A 22,996-nucleotide genomic window follows, 5' to 3' on the forward strand; every position below is an offset into this window, starting at 1 on the left:
GTTGAGGTCTGGGGTTAGATAAAGGGTTGACCATGAGGTTTTGATGAAGGGGTTAAGTTAAAGTAAAGTGTTAGATAAAAGGGATAGGTTGAAGGTTAGGGATAGATGAAAGGGTTAGGTTGAGGTTTAGGGTTATATGGAAGAATTAGGTTAAATTTTAAGGTTAGATTGAGATTGAGGTTTGGATGAAGTGTTTGTGTTAATGTTAATGTTGTGTTACAAAAAAGAGTTAGGTTAAAGTTTAGATAAAAAGGGTTAGGTTGACATTTAGGGTTAGATGAAAGGGTAAGGTTTAAGTTTAGGGGTAGATAAAGGGGCGAACATGAGAGTGAGGTTTTGATGAAGGAGTTTGGGTAAAGTAAAGTGTTAGATAAATGGGTTAGATTGAGATTAAGGGTTAGACTAAGGGTTGAGATTTAGGTTTTGATGAAGAGGTTTAGTGTTAGGTAAAAGGGTTAGGTTGACATTTTAGATGCAATGGTTAGGTCGAGGTTTAAGGTTAGATGAAAGGGTTAGGTTGAGTTTTAGGGTTAGATAAATGGGTGGGGTTAAGGTAAGATGTTGCATAAAAGGGTTAGGTTGAGGTTAGATAAAAGGGACAGGTTGAGGTTTTGGGTTGGGTGAAGGGGTGAGACTGAGATTTAAGTTTTGATGAAGGTGTTAAGGCAAGATGAAATGTTACATAAAAGGGGTTAGCTTGGCGTTTAAATAAAAGGGTTAGGATGAGGTTTAGATAAAAGGGTTAGGTTGGGGTTCATGGTTAGATGAAGGGTTGAGATTGCGATTTAAGTTTTGATGAAGGGGTTCAGGTAAGGTGAAATGTTACATAAAAATGTTTGGTTGAGGTTTAGTTAAAAGGGTTAGGTTGGGGTTTAGGGTTAGATGGAGGGGTGAGATTAAGATTTAGGGTTAGATTCTAGGTTAGAGAGAGAGGGTTTGTTGACGAGAATAGGTTGAGATTTAGTATTAGATTAAGGGGTTAGTTTGAGGTAAAGTGTTAGATGAAGGTGATAGGTTGAGGCTTAGAGTTAGATGAAAGGATAAGGCTTAGTGTTAGATGAAAGGCAAGGATGAGAATTTAACCAACTGTGTTCCTTGGGCCCACTTTCAAGCGCAGGAGATTTTGTGTTTGGTATCTACTAGGATGTTTTGAAAGGGTTAGACTAGGTTTTTTTGTAAAGTCTTTACTTATAAAACACCCAGTGTCATGTACAGTGTAGGACAATAAACAATATTACAGAACTTCACAATATTCTGAACTAGACTGAACTATTCAAACAGCATCATCATTTTGTAATGTGAACAAAAGCACAAGTATCAAGATACCGTATGTCAATATATTCTGTTTGACTAAAGCATTGTGCCTCAGGTGGTATGCTGAGAGTACAAAATGGATGTCTATGCAGGAGCTGAGGAGTGTACCATTGATATGTATGTATTAAGTATGGAAGTTATAGGTACAATAACTTATGGGTACAATAACTTGTATAACAATGTATTTTTGTCAAGTAAGGAAAAGGAAATGTTGGTAGGAATTATCAGGTTTAGAACATAGGGTACAAAAATGTATAGGATACATGAGGTTGGAGGTTAACAAGAGATGAAGGAATGAGATTGAGATTTAGGGTTAGGTTTTGGGGTTGGATTGAAATTTTTGGTTTGATAAAGAGAATAGGTTGAGGTTTAGTAATAGATTAAAGGGTTAGGTTAAGGGTGATGTGTTAGAGATGATTGGGTTAGGGTGAAGTTTAGGAATAGATGAAGGGGTTTGGTTGGGGTTTAGGGTCAGACAAAGGGGTGAGAATGAGATTTAAGGTTAGGTTTTGGGGTTAGATTGAGGTTTAGGGTTTGATGAAGAGAAAAAGTTGAGGTCTAACCTTAGATCAGAGGGTTAGGTTAAAGGTGATGTGTTAGTGGATTGGGTTAGGTTGAGGTTTAGGAATAGATGAATTGGTTTGGTTGGAGTTTAGGGTTAGAATAAGGGGTGAGATTAAGATTTAAGGCTAGGTTTTGGGGTTAGATTGAGGTTTGATGAAGAGAATAAGTTGAGGTTTAATAATAGATCAGAGGGTTGGTAGGGGTGATGTGTCAGAGGAAGGGGTTAGGTTGAGGTTTAAGGACAGATGGAAGGGTTAGCTTGGTGTTTAGGGTTAGCTGGAGTGGTGATATAGGATTTGATGAAGGGGTCAAGTTGGGTTTGGGTTAGATGAGGAGAATAAGCTGACATTTCGTATAAGTGTTAGATGAAAGCCTTAGGTTAGCTAGATGAAGGGTTGTGTTTAAAGGTTAAATGAAGGACTTATGCTGAGATAACCATTGGCTGAAGGTTAGGTTAGATGATGGAATTATGTTGAGGTTAAGTGCTGTACGAAGTTGTTATGTTGAGATTAAGGGGTCTATTTATAAAACTTTTTCTGGATAAATGTCACAAAGCCATAACACGTTTTCCTCTTTTTTTTTGTCTAATAGTTTAATTTCCTACGATTGTTAGTTTCATCTAGTGCCCATAACGCAGTATTTTCCTGAAATTCCTCAATCAGGAAAACAGCACATTATGACCACTAGATGTAGCTGACCACCATAAAAAAGAAACCTAATAGACAAAAATTCATTACAGCTGGGCGAATGCTTGTGACATTCATCCAACTATTTTTTTTATAAATAGATGCAGCAACTATGTTGAAATTTAGTGTTAGCTGAAGGACTTAGATAAATGTTAGATGAAGGGTTAGTTGGGGATAAGCGTCAAAGGAAGGGATAAGGTTGAGGTTAAATGTTAGATTAAAGGTGTTGAGTTTATGTTTAATGTTAGATTAAGGAGTAAGGGTTTAAGTGCTAGCTTTATTGGTAGGGTCCAGATTAAGGATAACATCATAGCAATGACATGCCTGCGTCACAATGTTTTGCTTACGTCTAGCCAGCAAGTATACTTTCTGTTAAGGTCCTCTGCTTACCGAACAATGTCATTTATGGTATTTTTATATTGAAATTGTTTTTGGTCTCTTTGCACAGAGCGAACCTCGTTCCTTCCAAATATTCCATGACAGCAATGATTTTCATCATGATGTTTAGCTTCTACTACTTTGCCCGCCACGTAAGTGCATTTTTGTCTGGTGACCTCCAACATTTACCATGGAAGCCCAATTATGGTTCCAACTTACAGGCTGAATGCATAAAGAGGACTTGTACTGTGGAAGCTTTGTCCCAACAAAGCAAGTGGAGAGCAAAAGACTAGTGATCAGTATTGCTTACAGGCTCCCTAATTCTGATATTTTCCCCTTTACTGATTTACCATGCCTTGTTCTGCACTATGTGTCTCTATGAAGGCAGCCATATTGGTAGAGGCAGGGCTTTGCTTACTCTTGTCAAAGATACCTTCCTGATGATTGGTGGGGTAATGATACCCACAGAATGAATAAAGCGGAAGCAGTGTCGATATTGTCACTGCATACCTTCACATACAGCTTTCTCTCCAGCAAGGAGAACAGTGATCAGTGCAGAAGTGACACCACCAAATCTCACTCCAAATCTGGTGAGGCTACCAGTCAGATGCCTTAGATCGGGGGTCTCCAAACTTTCTAAACAAAGGGCCAGTTTACTGTTTTTCAGACTTTTAGGGGGGCCAGACTGTGGACATTGGGAATATATAATGCCTCAGACTTGGTGGTGAGTGGGAGTAAAAAATTACATAGCACCCCTGTGATGCGGTGGAGGAGAAATAGTTCCAAATCATTGGTATTAGTGGCAGAAATAGTTCCCAATCCTTGGTATCAGTGGGAGGAATCGTTCCCAGTCATTAGTGACAGTGGGAGGAATAGTGCCCCCATCATTGGTGTCAGTGGGAGGAATAGGGCCCCATTGTTGGTGCCAGTGAGAGGATTAGTGCCCCACTGTTGGTGTCAGTGGGAGGATTATTGCCCAATCATTGGTGTCAGTGGGTGAAATAGTGCCCCATTGTGGGTGTCAGTAGAAGGAATAGTGCCTCATCTTTGGTGTCAGAGGAAGAATTTATACTCTAACATTGGTGTCAGTGGGAAGAATAATACTCCATTGTTGATGTCAGAGAGGGGAAGAATGTCAAAAGAGATGAAAAAAGGCAAAGGGACACAGTTTGGAGACCATCGTCTTAGATGATCTCATACTGCAGATATACAACTACGAGGCTGCAGAACAGGAAGTACCTTGCTATTTATTTTAGGAGGAATAAAAGACAAAAGGTAGGTTTTCAGGATATTAGGCACAATTACAATTTCTGGATGTTCCCTATAATATAGAAAATTTTAACTTTTTGAACTCAGGTTCACTTGAAGTTGAAAGTTGTACTTGGCTCCTATAGGTTGAGAAGTTGGCCAGGACATTGTTCCTGTGGAAGATTGACGTTCACGAGCAGAAGGAGAAGGTGTACGATATGAGGCGCTGGAACGAGGCTCTAGTCACTAACATGTTGCCCGAACACGTGGCCCGACACTTCCTGGGCTCCAAAAAGAGGGATGAGGTGAGAGAACGCCGCATATGAAGGAAGTAAAATTTAACCCATCTGTACTCTTTCCTCTGTGGATACTATTATAATTATCCAATGATGAGACCTTGAACTTGGAGTTCCCAGTTATGTGATGCAGACTTTCAGAGGGCTTCCACCTTTCATTAGTGGGAATACCCCCACATAGGCAGGAACAATTCAAATTCCAAGGTGGTCGTATACAGAGAAACACAGTAACACTTTAAAGAAGACCACTTCCCAACATAGAATGTTTTTACATTTTGGGTGCAAATTTATAGTTCTCTAAGAGCCCTGATCATAGCTATTGCATATTAAATTCAGCTTTTCAGATGATCGTCTGCAGCAGATATATTGAGGTCCTGGAGAACACAAGGGTACTTTGGCTATACAGGGCACCACTTCTGCTACTTATACTTGTCTTTTTTTCACTCCCCGTTGCTCTGTTATTTGGAGCGATCCAAAATGCCCTGTTTTTCTGCTAAGTTGGAACATGTGATTCTGCCTCCTTGCTTTCATGATGCAGCGCTATGTGTTTGTCCAAGTACTGTTATGGTGGGTTGGGGGTGTGTAGGCTCCTAAACCCTGTGTAAGCTCCAGCTAGAGTGACTTAGAACACATTGGTCTCCAAACTGCGGATATGACCCTTTTTGCTAGACTTTATTTGGTCCTTGGAGCTCTATTTCATTAACTGAAACCAATGAACACACCATGAAATGGGCACTATTCTTCTAATTGATATTAGCATTGGGGCACTATTTCTCCCATTAAAATAAATCCAATGATGGGGCACTGATACTCAGGTCATTTTCTACACCCACTGGCTACAGTGTGGCCCCGCTAAAGCCTAAAAGACAATAAACTGGCCCTTTGCTTAGAAAGTTTGGAGACCCCTGACTTAGAACATCCATTGGGCTTTTGCCCATAACACAGAGCACTAGAGGGAGAGGAGTGGGGGATTAGTGATGTAATGCAACTGTCTAATCTTCCACTAAATGGGGAAACCTGCAAAATACAAAAAAGTTCTTAAAAAAAAAGGATTGCTCCCCCTCCACCACTTTCTCCTAATTGTTCGTCAATAAAATGTCTTCTATCTAAACACAGGGACTGAGTTGATCAAATTTTCACTGCATATCTTCCAGGAGTTATACAGCCAGTCATACGATGAGATCGGGGTAATGTTTGCTTCCATCCCAAACTTCTCTGACTTTTACACCGAGGAGAGCATCAACAATGGCGGTATCGAGTGTCTGAGATTCCTCAATGAGATCATCTCAGATTTTGATGCGGTAAGATCTCTTTTCCAGTTGAAGGAAAATACTTTTGTGCAGTAATATTGGCAAAGTATTCATCCCTTGTGAAAGCGGATAATTTTTTGGAATCTCTTTGTTTCCAGCTGTTGGATGAGCCACAGTTTCGCTGTATCACCAAGATCAAGACCATTGGTAGCACCTACATGGCTGCATCCGGCGTTACTCCAGACCCCAATCAAAATGGATTCAACAACACCATAAAGGTTGGTTTTAAAGACAGCTGAACAATGGTACACCTAGTTTGCTTTTACTGCATGTTAATGACATACACTATATGGGCAAAGGTGGATACCTGACCATCACACCTATGTGGCCAACAGATGGCCTCCAGATGATAGGGTTCAGGTGTTTCCAGTGAAAGATGGTAAGGTTAAAGTATTGGAGACAATAGTGCTCTTCCAACTATGTGGAAACAGTTTGGGGAAAACCTATGACTGTGCTCCTGTGTACAAAGCCAGCTCCATAAAGACATAGTTTGACCAGTTTGGTGTGGAGGAACGCGAGTGGCTTACACAGAGCCCTGACCTCAACCCTACTGAACACCTTTGGGATGAATTAGAATGCCCATTGTAAGACAGGTCTTGCCATCCAACATGAGAACCTGACCTCACAAATGTTCTTCTGGCTGAATGGGCACAAATTTACACAGACCCCCTCCAAAATCTTGCGGATGAAACCAAGAGTGGCGTTGGAACATCTTCCCCTCCTCCCATTTGCTTTGCCATGCTGGTTAAAACGAAAGATGTTCTATTGATCTAGAGCAGGAAGCTGATCACGTATGTTAGATCTGATTGTAAAATCTCCATTAGATCTACCAGCTATGTTGTAGTGTAAGGCCTATCTCATTGTCTATAACTTGACTAGATTGATTACTATTAGGTTACATCATGTTACATAGGTAACCTAAGGGAGGCTGTACAAAAATTGTACAATAAGAATAAGAATGTAATTTGTATGTGCAGCTTTGCAGGGAACTAAGGAAGCCTAGCCATTTCTCTTTAAATTGTAAGGGTTTCAAGAATACGGGGGGAACGCAGTTCCGGCACCCTCACCACTGACAGCAAGTGGTGCTGGAGGGTGCTGCAGGTTCTATTGATACTCACTGCTCGGGGATCTATTCTAGCTGGGGGGTATCTATTTTTGCATAGGGGTCTTTTCTTTCTGAGGAAGTCTATTGTTGCTGGTGGAAGACCTACTGTTGCTTGGGGTGGGTCTTATATTGCTGGGGGGGTCAATTGTTGCAGGGAGAGATCTACTGTTGAGGGAGGGGTCTATTGTTGCTGGCTGTGGAGGGCTCTGCTGTTGCTGCTGGGAGTCTATTGTTGCTGGGAGGTGTTTTTTGTGTGGTGGGGGTGGTCTATTGTTGCTGGCGGGGGCTCTATTGTTACTGGCTGGAGGGGTTCTATTTTATTGCTTTTCTTGTTATAACTACCAAATTTCTTACGGATTACTTAGCACCACAAATTGATACTTACATAGTTCAGTATTGTCTAAAAGGGCATTACTGGCAGGTTGGTTGGGGAATGGAAACAAGGAAAGGTACTCGGAGGTGGGTAGGGGTGGAGAAAAGGGGTGGCTCAGAAATTGGGAGTTCCTGCACCTATTCTCTAAAAAAAGCCCTAAGTAAGACCATTACACACACACACATTACATCAATTATCAAACAATATCAAAAGTAACACAAAGTCAACAGTTTTAATGCAACAGTGGGTAAAGGAATATTTATTCTTACACTCAGTCTGGAAAACAGAGGATAGCAACGGACGAAGGGGATGAAAACTGTGGTGAGTAACTCATCCATCCTGTGTTGGTCAGAACAATAGAATGGGAAAGCTAGAAGGTAGTTTCAGATACCTATGAGGGTGTTATGGGTGTAAGGGCTCCTTGGTGGGATATATACATACAATATTTTTATTGTTGTGTAGTATGAGCGGAGAAAAGGAGTTGAGGGTTAGAAAGAAGGGGAGGTCAGGTGGGTAGGAGAAAAGGGATGGGGGCCTGCATGTCCAGCCGATGCTGAACTTTCCCGATACCACATCCTGAACGTGGTATCGGTTCATTAATGACTCAGAAGGTATATGATTGTGCTCAGATGCAGTGGGGCCATAGGGGTGATTTCCTTGGGACCCCAAAGTCCTAGGCTCCATTGGGGAGCTGATGTCACCTGCCATTGGTGTGCTTTTACTACTGCTTGTACACAGTGAGTGGCGGCAAATGGAGAAACATGTCTAGGAGTCATAGCCATCCAGGAGCAGAGCTGGAAAGGAGCATAGTGCAGAGGGCAAGAGTGCAGTATCCGGCTACTTGGCAACCGGCTGCCACCATGTACGTCAGTTACCTTTGAGATAAGGATATTGGTATATACCCTGGGTCGTTCTGAGGCCACCCCAAACTCTAGATCTAACACATTGTCACCCAGTACCCTGACTACAGAAGAAGATTAAAGACTGGACTTATATACAGCACCTTCTCACCCTAAATCACACTTAAACAGGGTCAAGGGCCGCCCTGTGTTAGGGTGCTACCAGCTAGGCAATGGCTTCCAGTCTCTCCAGGGGTGGCAGAGGGCCACAGGAGGCACCACTACAAGTAGATGACAAAGCCAGACATGGAGGGGACCTCAGATAAGACACAGATTTTCCTACTATGTATCACCACCATGGTTTAGGGTGTGCAGTACTTGCCTTGCCCCCGGGCACTGGCAACCCACCCTACGCCACTGTCCAGATGAATTGGGTTTGAAGAGCCTCGTAGGAGGGAGCAGTAGTTGTTTTGAAGTTTTCCTCTGTATTTTTGAGAGAGGCATTTAAGTCCTCCGTTACCATGAGTTCCTTGACTTTGGAAAACCCCATGGACACAGTAGGTGGAGTATGTTAATCCTGGCTGTTTTGACTTCTTTACCCCCTGACAGGGATCACGATGCTTGATTGGGGGAATGCGGTGTAGGTATCTCTAATATGAAACCTCCATTTCATTTTCTTTTGTAGAAGGAGGAAATCTCGGATAAGGAGCGCTGGCAGCACCTGGCAGACCTGGCGGACTTCGCCTTGGCCATGAAGGTGACATTGATGAATATTAATTACCAGTCGTTCAACAACTTCATGCTGAGGATTGGTGAGTACTTAATATATTTCTTTTAGATACACACAGCAAAGTTATGTTATGTTTATAAAAAAAACTTTTTACGGCCTATTCATACCCAGGGCAGCCATACTGATTGCTACAAATGAAGGTTCTGCTTCCTGCTTAGTAGTGCTGCACAGTGATTGCGCTTGAACATTCCTCTCAACGCATTCAGTCTACCAGTCAGATCTGACTGATTTAAAACATCATTGAATTTTTGGCAGGATCACAGGGTATTTTTTAGCTTAAAAACATCACAGAGTGACCGGAGAACGGCCTACCTTCGTAGTATCACCCTTCCCCAACTGACGACTGACCAGATTGCCCTTCTTGATGCTCCTCTCACCATAGACGAAATAGCCTTGGCTATTGCCAGTTTTGCCAAATCCAAATCCCCGGGCTCGGGCGGCCTCCCAATTGAGTTTTACTCTCAGTTCGGTGAATTTCTTACTCCAAAGCTACTCATGCTATATAACCACCTTTTCAAGACCTTTTCCTTGCCCCCATCCATGAGAGAGGCAGTAATAGTACTCATTCCCAAACAAGGGAAGGATCCGGGATATCCGGAATCATATTGCCCCATTTCCCTGCTCCAAGCGGACATTAAAATTCTTGCTAAGGTACTGTCGCTGAGATTGAACAAAATTATCCTCTCTCTAATACATGTCGACCAGGCGGGATTTATGCCGGGTCGTAATACATCCTTCAACTTATGCAAGTTGTTTATTAACCTGCAAGCCGTGCATAGGGAGGCAGGATCTCGGGTAGTGGTAACCTTAGACACGGCAAAAGCCTTTGACTCCGTGGAGTGGGGGTACTTATGGAAATGTTTAGAGGGGTATGGCTTTGGCCCTAAATTTATTAAATGGGTGCAACTTTTATACCAGTCCCCAACAGCCAGGGTGATGGCGAACGGATGGCCCTCCGAGAAGTTTGACCTCAGCAGAGGCGCAAGGCTGCCCCCTTTCACCGTTGTTGTACGCCCTGGTAGCTGAGCCGCTGGCCATTTCCATCCGGGATAATCCAGAAATTAGGGGGGTATGCTCCGGTACTCTGATTGAGAAAATCAGTATGTATGCGGACGACACCTTGTTGTACCTGGCTGACCCGGGTCCTTGCTTGCGCGCAGCACTACACACAATTGAACAATTTGGGACCTTCTCTGGTTTAAAAATTAACTGGGAGAAATCTCAGATATTACCAATAGACAGTTTCCCACCAACCGAGTCACAAGCCATGTTACCTCTCCAGAGAGTTAGTACTATCAAATACCTTGGGGTACAGGTGTCCAGAATATCGACAGACTATATACATCTAAATATTGAACCCCTTATATCCTGTGTGAAAACTAAGCTCAGGATTTGGGCTCGCCTGCCACTGGGGGTATGGGGGCGCATAAACTTAATTAAGATGATCCTACTTCCCAAAATTTTATATGTGTTATGGCACTCCCCAACTTACTTGCCTTTGAAATATTTACCCCGACTTATTCAAGCCCCGACTTGTTCATGCCCCGACTTAGTTGGGGTAGGCGGAACACTTTGCTGGGGGTGGGTCAGTCCGACCCTTGACCTTTGACCTCTGGGGGACACACCTCCTGACCTTTGACCTTTGGGGGAGGTCCCTATTCAAATCCCTAAGTCCTAACCTTGTTCTTCTAGGGGAAACCTTAACCCCTAAACCCTAACTCCAACCCTAACCCCCTAACCCCAACCCTAACCCCCACCCTAACCCCTAAATATATAAAACTCTAGAAGCCCTCCTTAAACCATTTGTATGGGGTCCCAACAGACACGAACTGGCGTGGCAGGTACTTAAAAACCCTACTGACCTGGGAGGTATGGCATTGCCGGATTTCAACTTATATTATATTGCGTCCTAGTTATCCCAATTGTATCACATAGACAAAACAGACAGAGAACGGTTCCTCCAGTGCCCCAAGTGGGCCAGATGCACGAAAGATTCACTATATGCGATAATAGGCCCCAGAAATGCTGGCTTGTGGAGTGGGGAGAAGGTCTCATTGAGACAATACAGGTGTATATGGGACATCGTTTCTGCCAAGCTGGGGATTTGCCAATATAATGATTTCACCCCATTATGGCACAACAGGACCCTACTAGAGTTCTGGCAAATCCCGGACGTGGATTGCTGGTCCGCTCATGGGATTTTCTACCTACATCATTTCGTCGTGCATGGGACCCTAAAAACCTTTCACGCACTCAAGGAGGAATTCAATCTTCCTGCCCACATGTTCTACAGATATTTACAGGTCAAACATGCAATCCAAATACCAATTTATACCGTCCCCTCCTCAGCCCACTCCAAATGTAATCATGGCGATAGTCAAAAATACAGACCCCCCAAAAACTAATATCAGCATTCTATAACATGCTCTCTACTCCTGTCACAACTAAACTAGCGTATGGCCTTAAGCCTCGCTGGGAAAGGGCTGTGGGACCCATAGAGGACGAGGAATGGGGGGAAGCCTTGGGACTTTGCAAGGAGGTTTCGCCAAAGCTCTCAGACAGACTGACCCAAACCTATATCATCCATCAGGCATACCTTACGCCTCTTAGGGTAGCCAGATACAGGAACTCTCAGTCCACTCTGTGCCAAATGTGTGGGAGGGAGACGGGCACGTTCATCCATCTCTTATGGTCATGCTCCAAAATACGGGGACTTTGGACACAGATAGTGAGATTCCTTCATGACGATATGGGCTCTCCAGCCACACTTGACCCAAAAATGTGCCTCCTAGGGCTCATGCCAGACTCGACTGACAGGTACACAAAGGTATTTCTGCATGAGACACTATTCATAGCGGGTAAAGGTAATAGCTAGGAAATGGATGAGGACTTAGGAGACTGGAAGGCCGAAATAAACAATACCCTCCCATATAAAAAATGCATATACACCAATAGAGGATGTCCTGAGAAATACTATAAAATTTGGGACAGGTGGCTGCAGGAGTTAGACACTTGCTCATAACTTGACCCTCGCACTACGCACGGGTAGGCCGATGGCATGTGGATCACCAAGCTCATGGGTAACAAAGCCAGTCACAAAATACTGAAACCAGGTACTTATTTATTCCATGGATACGCCGTGGGGTGATGATAAAGACCTGAGATGTGGACACTACTGTTGTGTGAAGTTATGTATGATATGTACCATACCTGAAAATGTACACTGTAGCATGTATGCACTGTAAACTAAATAAAACCTGTTCATTTAAAAAACATCCCAGAGCAAACAAAATGTATTCCCAGACAATTTACCAGCAAAAAGAAAAAAAAAAGAAAAAGAAAACAAATTACGCTTTACGGTCCCAATTTCTCACCTCATCACTCTGTACACTGTGCTGCTTTGTACATTTCCTATTCCACACCTGATCATTCTGTACACTGCACTGTACATTTCCTATTCCACACCTGATCATTCTGTACGCTGCACTGTACATTTCCTATTCCACATCGCATCATCATATACACTGCGCTGTACATTCCCTACTCCACATCACCTCATCCTGTACACTGCGCTGTACATTCCCTACTCCACATCACATCATCATATACACTGCGCTGTACATTCCCTACTCCACATCGCCTCATCCTATACACTGCGCTGTACATTCCCTACTCCACATCACCTCATCCTGTACACTGCGCTGTACATTCCCAAGTCCACATCACCTCATCCTATACACTCCACTGTACACTCCTTATTTCACACTATCACATTCCTGGCACTGTGCTGTACATTCTATTTTCCACACCTCATCATTCTGTACACTGTGCTGCTTTGTACATTTCTTATTCCACACCTCATCATTCTGTACACGGTGCTGCTTTGTAAATTCTCCTTTCCACACCTCATCATTCTGTATACTGTGCTGTACATTCTCCTTTCCGCACCTCATCATTCTGTACAATGTGCTGTAAATTCTCCTTTCCACACCTCATCATTCTGTACACTGTGCTGCTTTGTACATTCTCCTTTCCACATCTCATCATTCTGTACACTGTGCTACTTTGTGCATTTCTTATTGCACACCCCATCATTCTGTAAACTGTGCTGCTTTGTATATTCTCCTTTCCACACCTCACAATTCTGTACACTGTGCTGCTTTGTACATTCTCTTTTTCCACACCTTATCATTCTGTACGCTGTGCTGCTTTGTACATTCTCCTTTCCACACCTCATCATTCTGTACACGGTGCTGCTTTGTAAATTCTCCTTTCCACACCTCATCATTCTGTATACTGTGCTGTACATTCTCCTTTCCGCACCTCATCATTCTGTACAATGTGCTGTAAATTCTCCTTTCCACACCTCATCATTCTGTACACTGTGCTGCTTTGTACATTCTCCTTTCCACATCTCATCATTCTGTACACTGTGCTACTTTGTGCATTTCTTATTGCACACCCCATCATTCTGTAAACTGTGCTGCTTTGTACATTCTCCTTTCCACACCTCATAATTCTGTACACTGTGCTGCTTTGTACATTCTCTTTTCCACACCTCATCATTCTGTACATTTTGCTGCTTTGTACATTCTCCTTTCCACACCTCATCATTCTGTACACGGTGCTGCTTTGTACATTCTCTTTTTACACACCTTATCATTCTGTACGCTGTGCTGCTTTGTACATTCTCCTTTCCACACCTCATCATTCTGTACCACTGTGCTGTACATTCTCTTTTCCAAACCTCATCATTCTGTACATTTTGCTGCTTTGTACATTCTCCTTTCCACACCTCATCATTCTGTACAATGTGCTGCTTTGTACATTCTCCTTTCCACACCTCATCATTCTGTACACTGTGCTACTTTTTACATTTCTTATTCCACACCTCATCATTCTGTACATTGTGCTGCTTTGTACATTCTCCTTTCCACACCTCATCATTCTGTACAATGTGCTGCTTTGTACATTCTCCTTTCCACACCTCATCATTCTGTACACTGTGCTACTTTTTACATTTCTTATTCCACACCTCATCATTCTGTACATTGTGCTGCTTTGTACATTCTCCTTTCCACACCTCATCATTCTGTACAATGTGCTGCTTTGTACATTCTCCTTTCCACACCTCATCATTCTGTACACTGTGCTACTTTTTACATTTCTTATTCCACACCTCATCATTCTGTACATTGTGCTGCTTTGTACATTCTCCTTTCCACACCTCATCATTCTGTACACTGTGCTGTACATTCCCTATTTCATACCGCCACATTCTTTACACTGCGCTGTACATTCCCTGTTCTACATAGCCTCATCCTGTACACTGTGCTGTACATTCCCTATTCCACACCGCCTCGTTGTGTACACTCCATTGTACATTCCCTATACCACATAGCATCTGCATGTACACTGTGCTCTACATTCTCTATTCCACACTTCCTCATTCTGTGCACTGAATATTTCCTATTCTGTCTCATTCTGTGAACTGCGAGGCACCCTGGTTAAAGGAGAAGTAAACCCTGATGGGTTTTACTTCTTTTTTCCCCTGCAAAGTAAAAGCATAATGGGCTAGTATTCATTGCATACTAGCCCATTATGTGCCACTCACCTGCAATCGATGCCCACGCTGTCCCCGCTGGTGGCCACATCCATCTTCACCCCTCTTCCTTCTGGGGGCCGCGGCCTTTGGCTCTGTGACTGGTCAGAGTCGCGTGACGTCACTCCCGCGCGTGCGCCGCCAGTTGCGGCAGTTGCTAGTGAAGAAACGGCACGGAGGGCCATTTCTTTACAGTGCATGCGCTGATTACATTATGGGCGCACTACAATTTAAATATCTCCTAAATGGCTGACGTTTAGGAGATATTTACAGTACCTATAGGTAAGCCTTACTATAGGCTTACCTATTGGTACAACTTTGGCACTTTTTTTTTTTTTGCACAAACTGTTGCCATCTTGTGGCTATTTTAGATTATGACATGCTTCCATGCCAAGGTACAGTATGTCAGGTCACATATTTATGTTTATTGGTGTACTTTCTTTTTTTTTTTTTTTTTTAGTAGTTTAAAAAATAGTTTTCTTAGTCTGGTTGAAAAAAGACACAAGTCCATCTAGTTCAACCAATAAAAGGGAAAAACAAATTAAACAATCCTATATACACAATCCTATACCCACAGCTAATCCAGAGGAAGCCAAAAAAAATAAAAAAACAGCAAATGTATAATGCAATTTGCTCCAGTAGGGAAAAATAAAAACCTTCCTGATCTTCCAAGAGGCAATCAGATATTCCATGAATCAACTTTTCAATATTTTAAAATCTGCAGTTTTTATTAAAATCATATCTGGTGATCCTGCCGTGCTCAGGCACTTTTTGCTATAGGGTGACAACGCTGCAGCCCTATCTCCCAATTGTCACCCGGGCTTCCAATGGAGACTACAAGTGGTCATTTAAATGCACATTACTTCGGCATGATGTCCATCAGGAAACTTGTCCCCAGAACTGCCATGCAGCCATCACTTAAAGTGGTTGTAAACTCTCCCCCACAACTTTGTCCCATGTGAATCAGAATAACAAACCCTAATGAACACTACTTGTAGATATCTCCTTACTTGCTTAGTGTTGTTGTAATCCTTTTTGTTCTTTAGAATTACGTCACTGAGCATGCCCAGATCTCCCCTTATTTATGGCACACTCTGTGTACTTTGTCTATCTATTATCAGGACTTCCTACGGCACACAACACTGAAATCCCAGGAGACTTCATAATCATTCAGAGCTTCCTCCTACACACCATGTGACCATGTGACATCACATGCAGTGTAAAGCAGGGCATCGGATAGCATTACTGCAGTCTTATCAGCTGAAGCTGACAAGACTGACATAGGCAAACACTAGATAATCAGCAAAAGTAAATACTATGAAATAAAACAAGTCGGCTATGAACAGGGAAGCAGGGTTGCCATAGAAACGTTGGATTGAGAAGGATGCTTGGTTAACAGTACAGGAAGTGGTCAATGTAAGGGCGGAAATACACTCCACTGTGGACTCAGAAAACAATACTTAAGATGGAGCTGCCTAACCCCTGGAAACAAGTTTTTTAAAGTTTCTTTAAAGCGGGAGTTCTGCCGTTTTTAGTTTTTTAGACCCCTGTCACACCACACCGCCGATAGCATGGGCGGTAAAATGCTCTATTTTTAGCGGTGTTTTAACTGCCGGATTTGCGGCGCATTTCGGCCACTAGCGGGGCGCTTTTACCCCCCACTAGCGGCCGAGAAAGGGTTAAAACCGCGGGCAATACGCCGCAATAGAGGCGGTATTACAGTGCTGCCCCCTTTCAATGGGGAGCAGCGGTGGAGGAGCGGTAAACACTCCGCTCCTTCACCGCTCCAAAGAAGCTGCTGGCAGGACTTTTCCCTGACATCCTGCCAGCGCACCGCTGTAGTGTGAAAGTCCTCGGGCTTTCACATTACTGACAATGGTGCAGCTTCTTTAGGGCGTTTTGCAGGCGCTATTTCTAAAGCTATAGCGCCTGCAAAACGCCCTGGTGTGAAAGGGGTGTAAAAGTCAGCAGCTACAAATACTGCAGCTGCTGACTTTTAAAATATGGACACTTACCCGCCCAGCGCGCCCGCGATGTCGGCACCCAAAGCCGATCTCTCGATCGGCTCTCGGGTGCTGCCGCTGCCATCTTCGGTATGGGAATCAGGAAGTGAAGCCTTGCGGCTTCACTTCCCGGTTCCCTACTGCGCATGCGCGAGTCGCGCTGCGCAATAAGGATTGTCCCCGCTATCTCTGGGATCCATGTGTTTCCCAGCAGACAGCGGGGGACCCGCAGGAAGTGGCGTAAATACCCGCAGAATCTGCGGCTATCTATGCCGGAAGTGGGTGCAAATACCTGTACTATACAGGTATCTGCACCCCCCTCCCCCCTGAAAGGTGCCAATTGTGGCACCGGAGGGGGGGGGGGAGGGTTCCAATGAGCGGAAGTTCCACTTTAGGGTGGAGCTCCGCTTTAAACAGTAAGTAATATGCGATTTGGGTTGGATTACAGTGGCTATAGTTTGATAATTACTTATTATAATGGACTAAATGAAAAGAACCATCAGAGTGGGAGAGTTTATTTCCTCTTTAAGTCTCTGTGGACAGAAAGTGGCTGCAAAGAGGCTGCGGGAGATCAGTATGCAACGACATATTGTAGACCATTGTGCTCTTCCAACCTTGTAGTTTGGAGTTACAGTTTGTTGAAGCTCATCTTTTGTTCCAGCATGACTGTGCTGCCCTTGTGAACAAAAGCCAGATCCATAAAGATATGGTTCAATGAGTTTGAGGAACTTGGGTGGCCTGCACAGATCCCTGACCTCAATGACATATCCGAGTAGTGCTCTAATACCTAGCTACTGGAGCATTTGTTTTAAATGTTAAGAGTCAGCGTTGACCTGGGCATAAATAAAATGGCCCATTTGGTGTTAGTTTTGTTCTAACAAATAATGGGTCCCCTGGGTTTTCTCTGAGACCAGCCCCAGGTCACCGTACAGTACACTCTGTTATCTCTTCACGGACACAACATTTTAGTATTGGAAGCTGATGTGAGTGATGAAGCTAAATTGCACTGGCTATATTCTCGGTAATCATAAATCTTGACTCTATAGAAAGACATAGGTCTGTGCAGCACTGTAGGTACACTTGTAGCTCTACTTGAAAGTATTTGGAAGCATTGCTGTCTTTGTTGGATGTGACCAGGGCAGGGAAGAATAGATATTTAAAGATCTTCTACAAACAAAAAATAAATAAAAATCTAATTTTTCTTATGGCAGGACTGAACAAAGGGGGAGTCTTGGCTGGTGTGATCGGAGCTCGCAAGCCACATTATGACATTTGGGGGAATACAGTGAATGTGGCCAGCAGAATGGAATCCACCGGAGTCATGGGAAATATACAGGTATGGCTAGAACCATTTTATAAACAGTCCAGGCAGCATTAAGGGTATCTTTAGCATCAGGAAGCAAATAGCATTCCTAACTCCAGCCGCTATTCATAGTTTCATAGTTTCATAGTTAGTTAGGTTGAAAAAGGACACCAGTCCATCCAGTTCAAACTGAGTGAGTGTCTACAATTGTCCCTATCCCTGTACATTGCACATCGGTCCCTACCCTCAAGGAGCCCACAATCCAAGGTCCCCATTCATATACTAGGGTCAATTTTGGACAGAAGCCAATTAACCTACCTGCATGTCTTTGGATTGTGGGAGGAAACTGGAGTACCTGGAGGAAACCCACACAGGCACAGGGAGAACATGCAAACTCCAGGCAGGTAGTGTCATTGTTGGGATTTGAACCAGCAACCCTTCTTACTGCTAGGTGAGAGTGCTAACCACTACACCACTGTGCTGCCATTAATTGACAGCCCAAAATGCACCATAATGAATAAATTATAAATGTCCATGTCATCAGGTTCCAGCAAAGATGCTCATGTTTAGTATTGAACTTCTAGCTTCCAGGACAGAGACTTGTTGTGTTCCCCCGAATGCCCTCTGTCCTCACCATTGACTGGATTGACACCCCCCCCTCCCCACAATTGTGGTATTTGCAAGGTCAACGTTAGCCTTTCTCAACCCTCGTGGACTGTTAAACATGTCGATGAATGACTGCTCCCTTCATATTGCAAATTGATGCCTGGATTATTGTAATAGCCAAATTTGGGTTTAATTCAAATGCTGTTATATGCAATAAGTGGATTAGTCATACAGATAGTGTGGTCACATTATCAAAGTCTTATGCCGCGTACACACGATCGGAATTCCGGCCAGAAAAAGACCGATGAGAGGTTTTCATCAGAAAATGCGACCGTGTGTATGCTCCATCGGAATTTAGCTGTCCGAATTTCCGCCAGCCAAAAATTGATAGCATGTTCTAAATTTTCCCGATGGAAAAACTTTCTATCGGTAATTCCAATCGTGTGTATGCAATCCTGACACGCCAAAAATCACGCATGCTCAGATTCAACTATGAGACAGAAGCTATTGGCTATTGAACTTCCTTTTTCTAGTCCCGTCATACGTGTTGTACGTCACCGCGTTATAAACGATCGGAATTTGATGTGACCGTGTGTAGGCAAGACAGCTTGAGCCGTATTCCGTCGGAATTCCGTCGGGAAAACCATCAGAGCTTTTTCCGATGAGAATTCAGATCGTGTGTACGCGGCATTAAAGTACAAGTAGATAATTGTTTAAGTGGAAATAAACAATGAAACAAAGGTAGGTTACTGTACATCCCGTCCAGCTATCTACAGGGGAAGCAGCCAAGAAAACCTTGAGATATTACCTGTCAACTCTTTTTCCATTAATCCTCTAGGACAGTGATGGTGAACCTTGGCACCCCAGATGTTTTGGAACTACATTTCCCATGATGCTCATGTACTCTGCAGTGTAGTTGAGCATCATGGGAAATGTAGTTACAAAACATCTGGGGTGCCAAGGTTCTCCATCACTGCTCTAGGATGAGTTTGAGACCATTCTTTTTGTCCAAGTTGGTTCCTGCTCAGGAGGTCTCAGAAGCATTTTATTTTCCTTTGATCTTGTTAGCTGAGATAGAGGCTGAGATTTCTTCCAACCATGTGATAATTAACTTGACTATTTTTCAAACAGTCTTGGAGTTGGTCTCCTCTTGGCGATTTGGATAAGAAACTCAGGTAATGTTCCAAAGACTAAGCCCTGGGGTGGTCTGGAATGAGCTTGACCCCGGATACCACTCCAGGGATCATTGATGCCGTGCTGCCCTTAATGGACATATACAAGTAGCTTCTCTATTGGAAGTGTATCAACATTAGACCTACCCTGCCAGGACTGAAATCTTGGGCACTTCCTCCTGAGTAGGGTAACACCATAGCCTCCCTTGACTGAGGTGGTCTACCTTCATCCACCATTTCAGTCAGTTATCTGGAGTAACTTGTCTAAGCTCTATTTCAGCCCATTCCAGTCTTAAAATACTAGTTCCTGGGGTGATATAAAATGAGCTTGAGTACAGACCACTCCAGGGATTGTTGATGTAATGATGGCCATGGACATAGCTTTCCCTATTTAGAGTGTGTCAGCATCAGGCCCACTTTGCCAGGACTGAAATCTTGGACACTTCCTTCTGAGTAGGGTAACACCACAGCCTCCATTGACTGAGGTGGTCTAGCTTCATCCACCATTTCAGTCAGTGCTGTATCTCCTTGGTTCCTGGGTGGTCTAAAATGAGTTTGAGCCCAGACCACTCCAAGTAAGGTTGATGTCATTGTGGCCATAGTGGACATAGCTTTCCTTATTGAGAGCATGCTAACATTAGGCCCACCTTGTCAGAACTGAAATCTTGGACACGTCCTCCTGCAGAGGGTAACATCGCAGCCTCCCTTGACTGAGGTGGTCTACCTTCATCTACAATGTCAGTCCATTATCTGGATTTGCTTGTCTAAGCTCTGCTTGATACCATTCCAATCTTCAAATATTAGTTACGAGGGTGGTCGAAAATGAGCTTGAGCCCAGACCACTCCAGGGATCGTTGATGTAATGCTGCCCATAATGGACATAGCTTCCCTTATTTAGAGTGTGTCAACATTAGGCCCACTTTGCCAGGACTGAAATCTTGGACACCTCCTCCAGAGTAGGGTAACACTACAGCCTCTATTAACTGAGGTGGTCTACCTTCACCCACGTCTCAGTTAGTGCTGTAGATCCTTGGTTATCTGGAGTGTCTTGTCTAAGCTCTGTTTGAGCCCATTCCAATTTTTAAATGCTAGTTCCCGGGGTGGTCAAAAATGAGCTTTAGCCCAAACCACTCCAGGGATCATTGATGTCATGCTGGCCTTAGCTTTTCTTATTAAGAGCATGCCAACATTAGGCCCACCTTGCCAGGACTGAAACCTTGGACACTTCCTCCTGAGTAGGGTAACACCTTTGACTGAGGTGGTCTAACTTCATCCAATATCTCAGTTGGTGCTGAACCTCGTTGGTTATCTGGAGGGGCTTGTCTAAGCTCTATTTGAGCCCATTCCAATTTTTAAACACTAGTTCAATGAGCTTGAGCCCAGACCACTCCAAGGATCCTTGACATCCTGCTGCCCATAATGGGCATAGCTTTCCTTATTGAGTGTGTGTCAATATTTGGTCCCCACCTTGCCAGGACTAAAATCTTGGGCATTTCCTCTTCCATGAGAAAAGCCTTTCATTTGACTAACTCCAGTTAGTAACCCCACATCAGAGGAAAGGAAAATGTCATGGCAGACCTACTGAGCAGGACCCAACTGAGACAATGAGTGGGTTCAAACTCATTGTCTTGAAGGATGATTTGGGAAACTTGTTTTGTATTTGCCAGTACCTAAAGACATCCACTGTTGCTGGTCACATGGGTGATGTGATTAGGTGATATTCTGGAAGAGCTAGCCAGTCAATGGCACCACCTGGACACAGCTCTCATCTTTGGTCGGTAGTCATCTGGCTCACTACTGCAGCTAATCTCAGGTACTTGCAGTACTGATAGATAGGATGGCAAAACTGTACATAACAGTTTAGGTTGTAGATGGCCAAGAGTGCAAAATAGCTTGGTTTACAACATGGTCCACATTTAAAGCAGAATGGAATGGCCTTACATTTTTTCTAATGGATTTGTGACTTATTTAAGGGTCTATTTAAAGTATATCCAAACCCAAAAATTTTAATATATTGCACCTTACCAGTTCTTAGTTGTGGTGACTGGATTGGTTGGTTTAAGTTACCTGGTGATACAGTAAGACCCCCTGATTGGAACTACAAATACCTTTTCCTCTGCATAACGTGGGGTAAGGTGTTCTGCAAGCCCGGACTGGGACAAAAAAACAGACCCGGGCATTCCAGGCCAAGCAGTCAATTTCACCAGTGGCCGAGTGGCAAGTCCCCCCACACTGCAACACAAAGATGCACTGCGCCACAAAGGAGACCACACTGCAAAGGGGAACGGCAGTGATTAAAGTGCCCCCACTCCCCACACTGCAGCCCCTAAAACACAGTGCCCCCCTTCCCAGCAATCACAGCCCCCCCCCCCCCCACCACAGTGCCACCCTCCCCACTTCCCCTGCACAGTCCCACCTCCGGCAGGATGACACTCACGGCAGGTCGGGAGAGCCAGGAGAGGAGACACAGGCATGGCCGCACAGCGGGAGGCGAACGGCAACCGCGGCATAGCATCAAGCCCGTCTGGACCGCAGCCACCTCCCGACATACCTGCCCGGCCACTAACAGGCTGCTCCTACCAGGACATGCGGCCCCGGTCCACTGGGCAAATGCCGGGGTGCCCTATGGCTAGTCCAGGCCTGGTGTTCTGTAGTTCACAGAAAAACAGGGAAGGCTTAAAACATTGTTTGGGATATCAGTTCAGTTCACAGGGAGTGACAAGGGCACTGCATTTCAGGCCGGATCAACAGATATTTTCTGTACTTGCAGAAAATGTTCTGAAAAAAAAAAAAAAGAAAGAAAGAAACTACTCATGTAGTCAGCACTGCAAAGGACTGGAATGCTGCAATATATTACATTTCTTGGGTTTAGATAAACTTTAACCACTTCCCATGCCATCTTTATTGCCTTGTGATGGCAATAAAGTTAAAAAAAAAAAAAAAAAAATAAAGTTCAGTATTAAATATAAATAAAAGGTTCGGGGGTTCTGAGTAATTTTCTAGCAAAAAAAGAAAAAAATTGCATATTTTTACATGTCGGAGAGAAGTGTCAGAATCGGCCTGGACTGGATGTGGTTAAGCACAGAATATAAGGATGTTGGTATATACTGTAGATTAAATATTGTTTTACGCACAGATCGAATAGAAGAGCGCTCTGCCTGCTGTAAAAATTACATTGCATCTTCTGACTGGACTTTCCGGTTATTTTACATTGCGGAGACTAGAGTAGAAGGACCAAACAGTTTACTAACCCAAATAAAACAAAACAAAGTACTTCTTCTGCTCTACCATTAGTTATGTATTCTAACCAATGGCGTAACCATAGCCTCAGTAGACCATGTGGCTGCTATAGGGCCTAAGGCCCCATACACACTATTAGATTTTCTGCAGATTTTTGTCTTCTTTAC

The 22,996-nt window shown here is 43.7% G+C and overlaps 1 protein-coding gene across 1 annotated transcript in view; it reads left to right on the forward strand.

Annotated features, from left to right (window-relative positions):
• The window catches only part of ADCY3 (adenylate cyclase 3), a 202,797-nt gene that overhangs the window by 167,761 nt on the left and 12,040 nt on the right, over positions 1–22,996 (forward strand). The window contains exons 14-19 of the mRNA XM_077489243.1: positions 3,013–3,094; positions 4,337–4,495; positions 5,641–5,787; positions 5,895–6,014; positions 8,799–8,925; positions 17,720–17,844. Of these exons, the coding sequence (XP_077345369.1) occupies positions 3,013–3,094; positions 4,337–4,495; positions 5,641–5,787; positions 5,895–6,014; positions 8,799–8,925; positions 17,720–17,844 (760 nt within the window). The remainder of the gene's footprint in view (positions 1–3,012; positions 3,095–4,336; positions 4,496–5,640; positions 5,788–5,894; positions 6,015–8,798; positions 8,926–17,719; positions 17,845–22,996) is intronic.

The sequence above is a fragment of the Lithobates pipiens genome, unplaced genomic scaffold (genome assembly GCF_037356315.1).
Source record: "Lithobates pipiens isolate NorthernLeopardFrog02 unplaced genomic scaffold, aLitPip1_a1.2 Scaffold_18, whole genome shotgun sequence".
Taxonomy (NCBI): domain Eukaryota; kingdom Metazoa; phylum Chordata; class Amphibia; order Anura; family Ranidae; genus Lithobates; species Lithobates pipiens.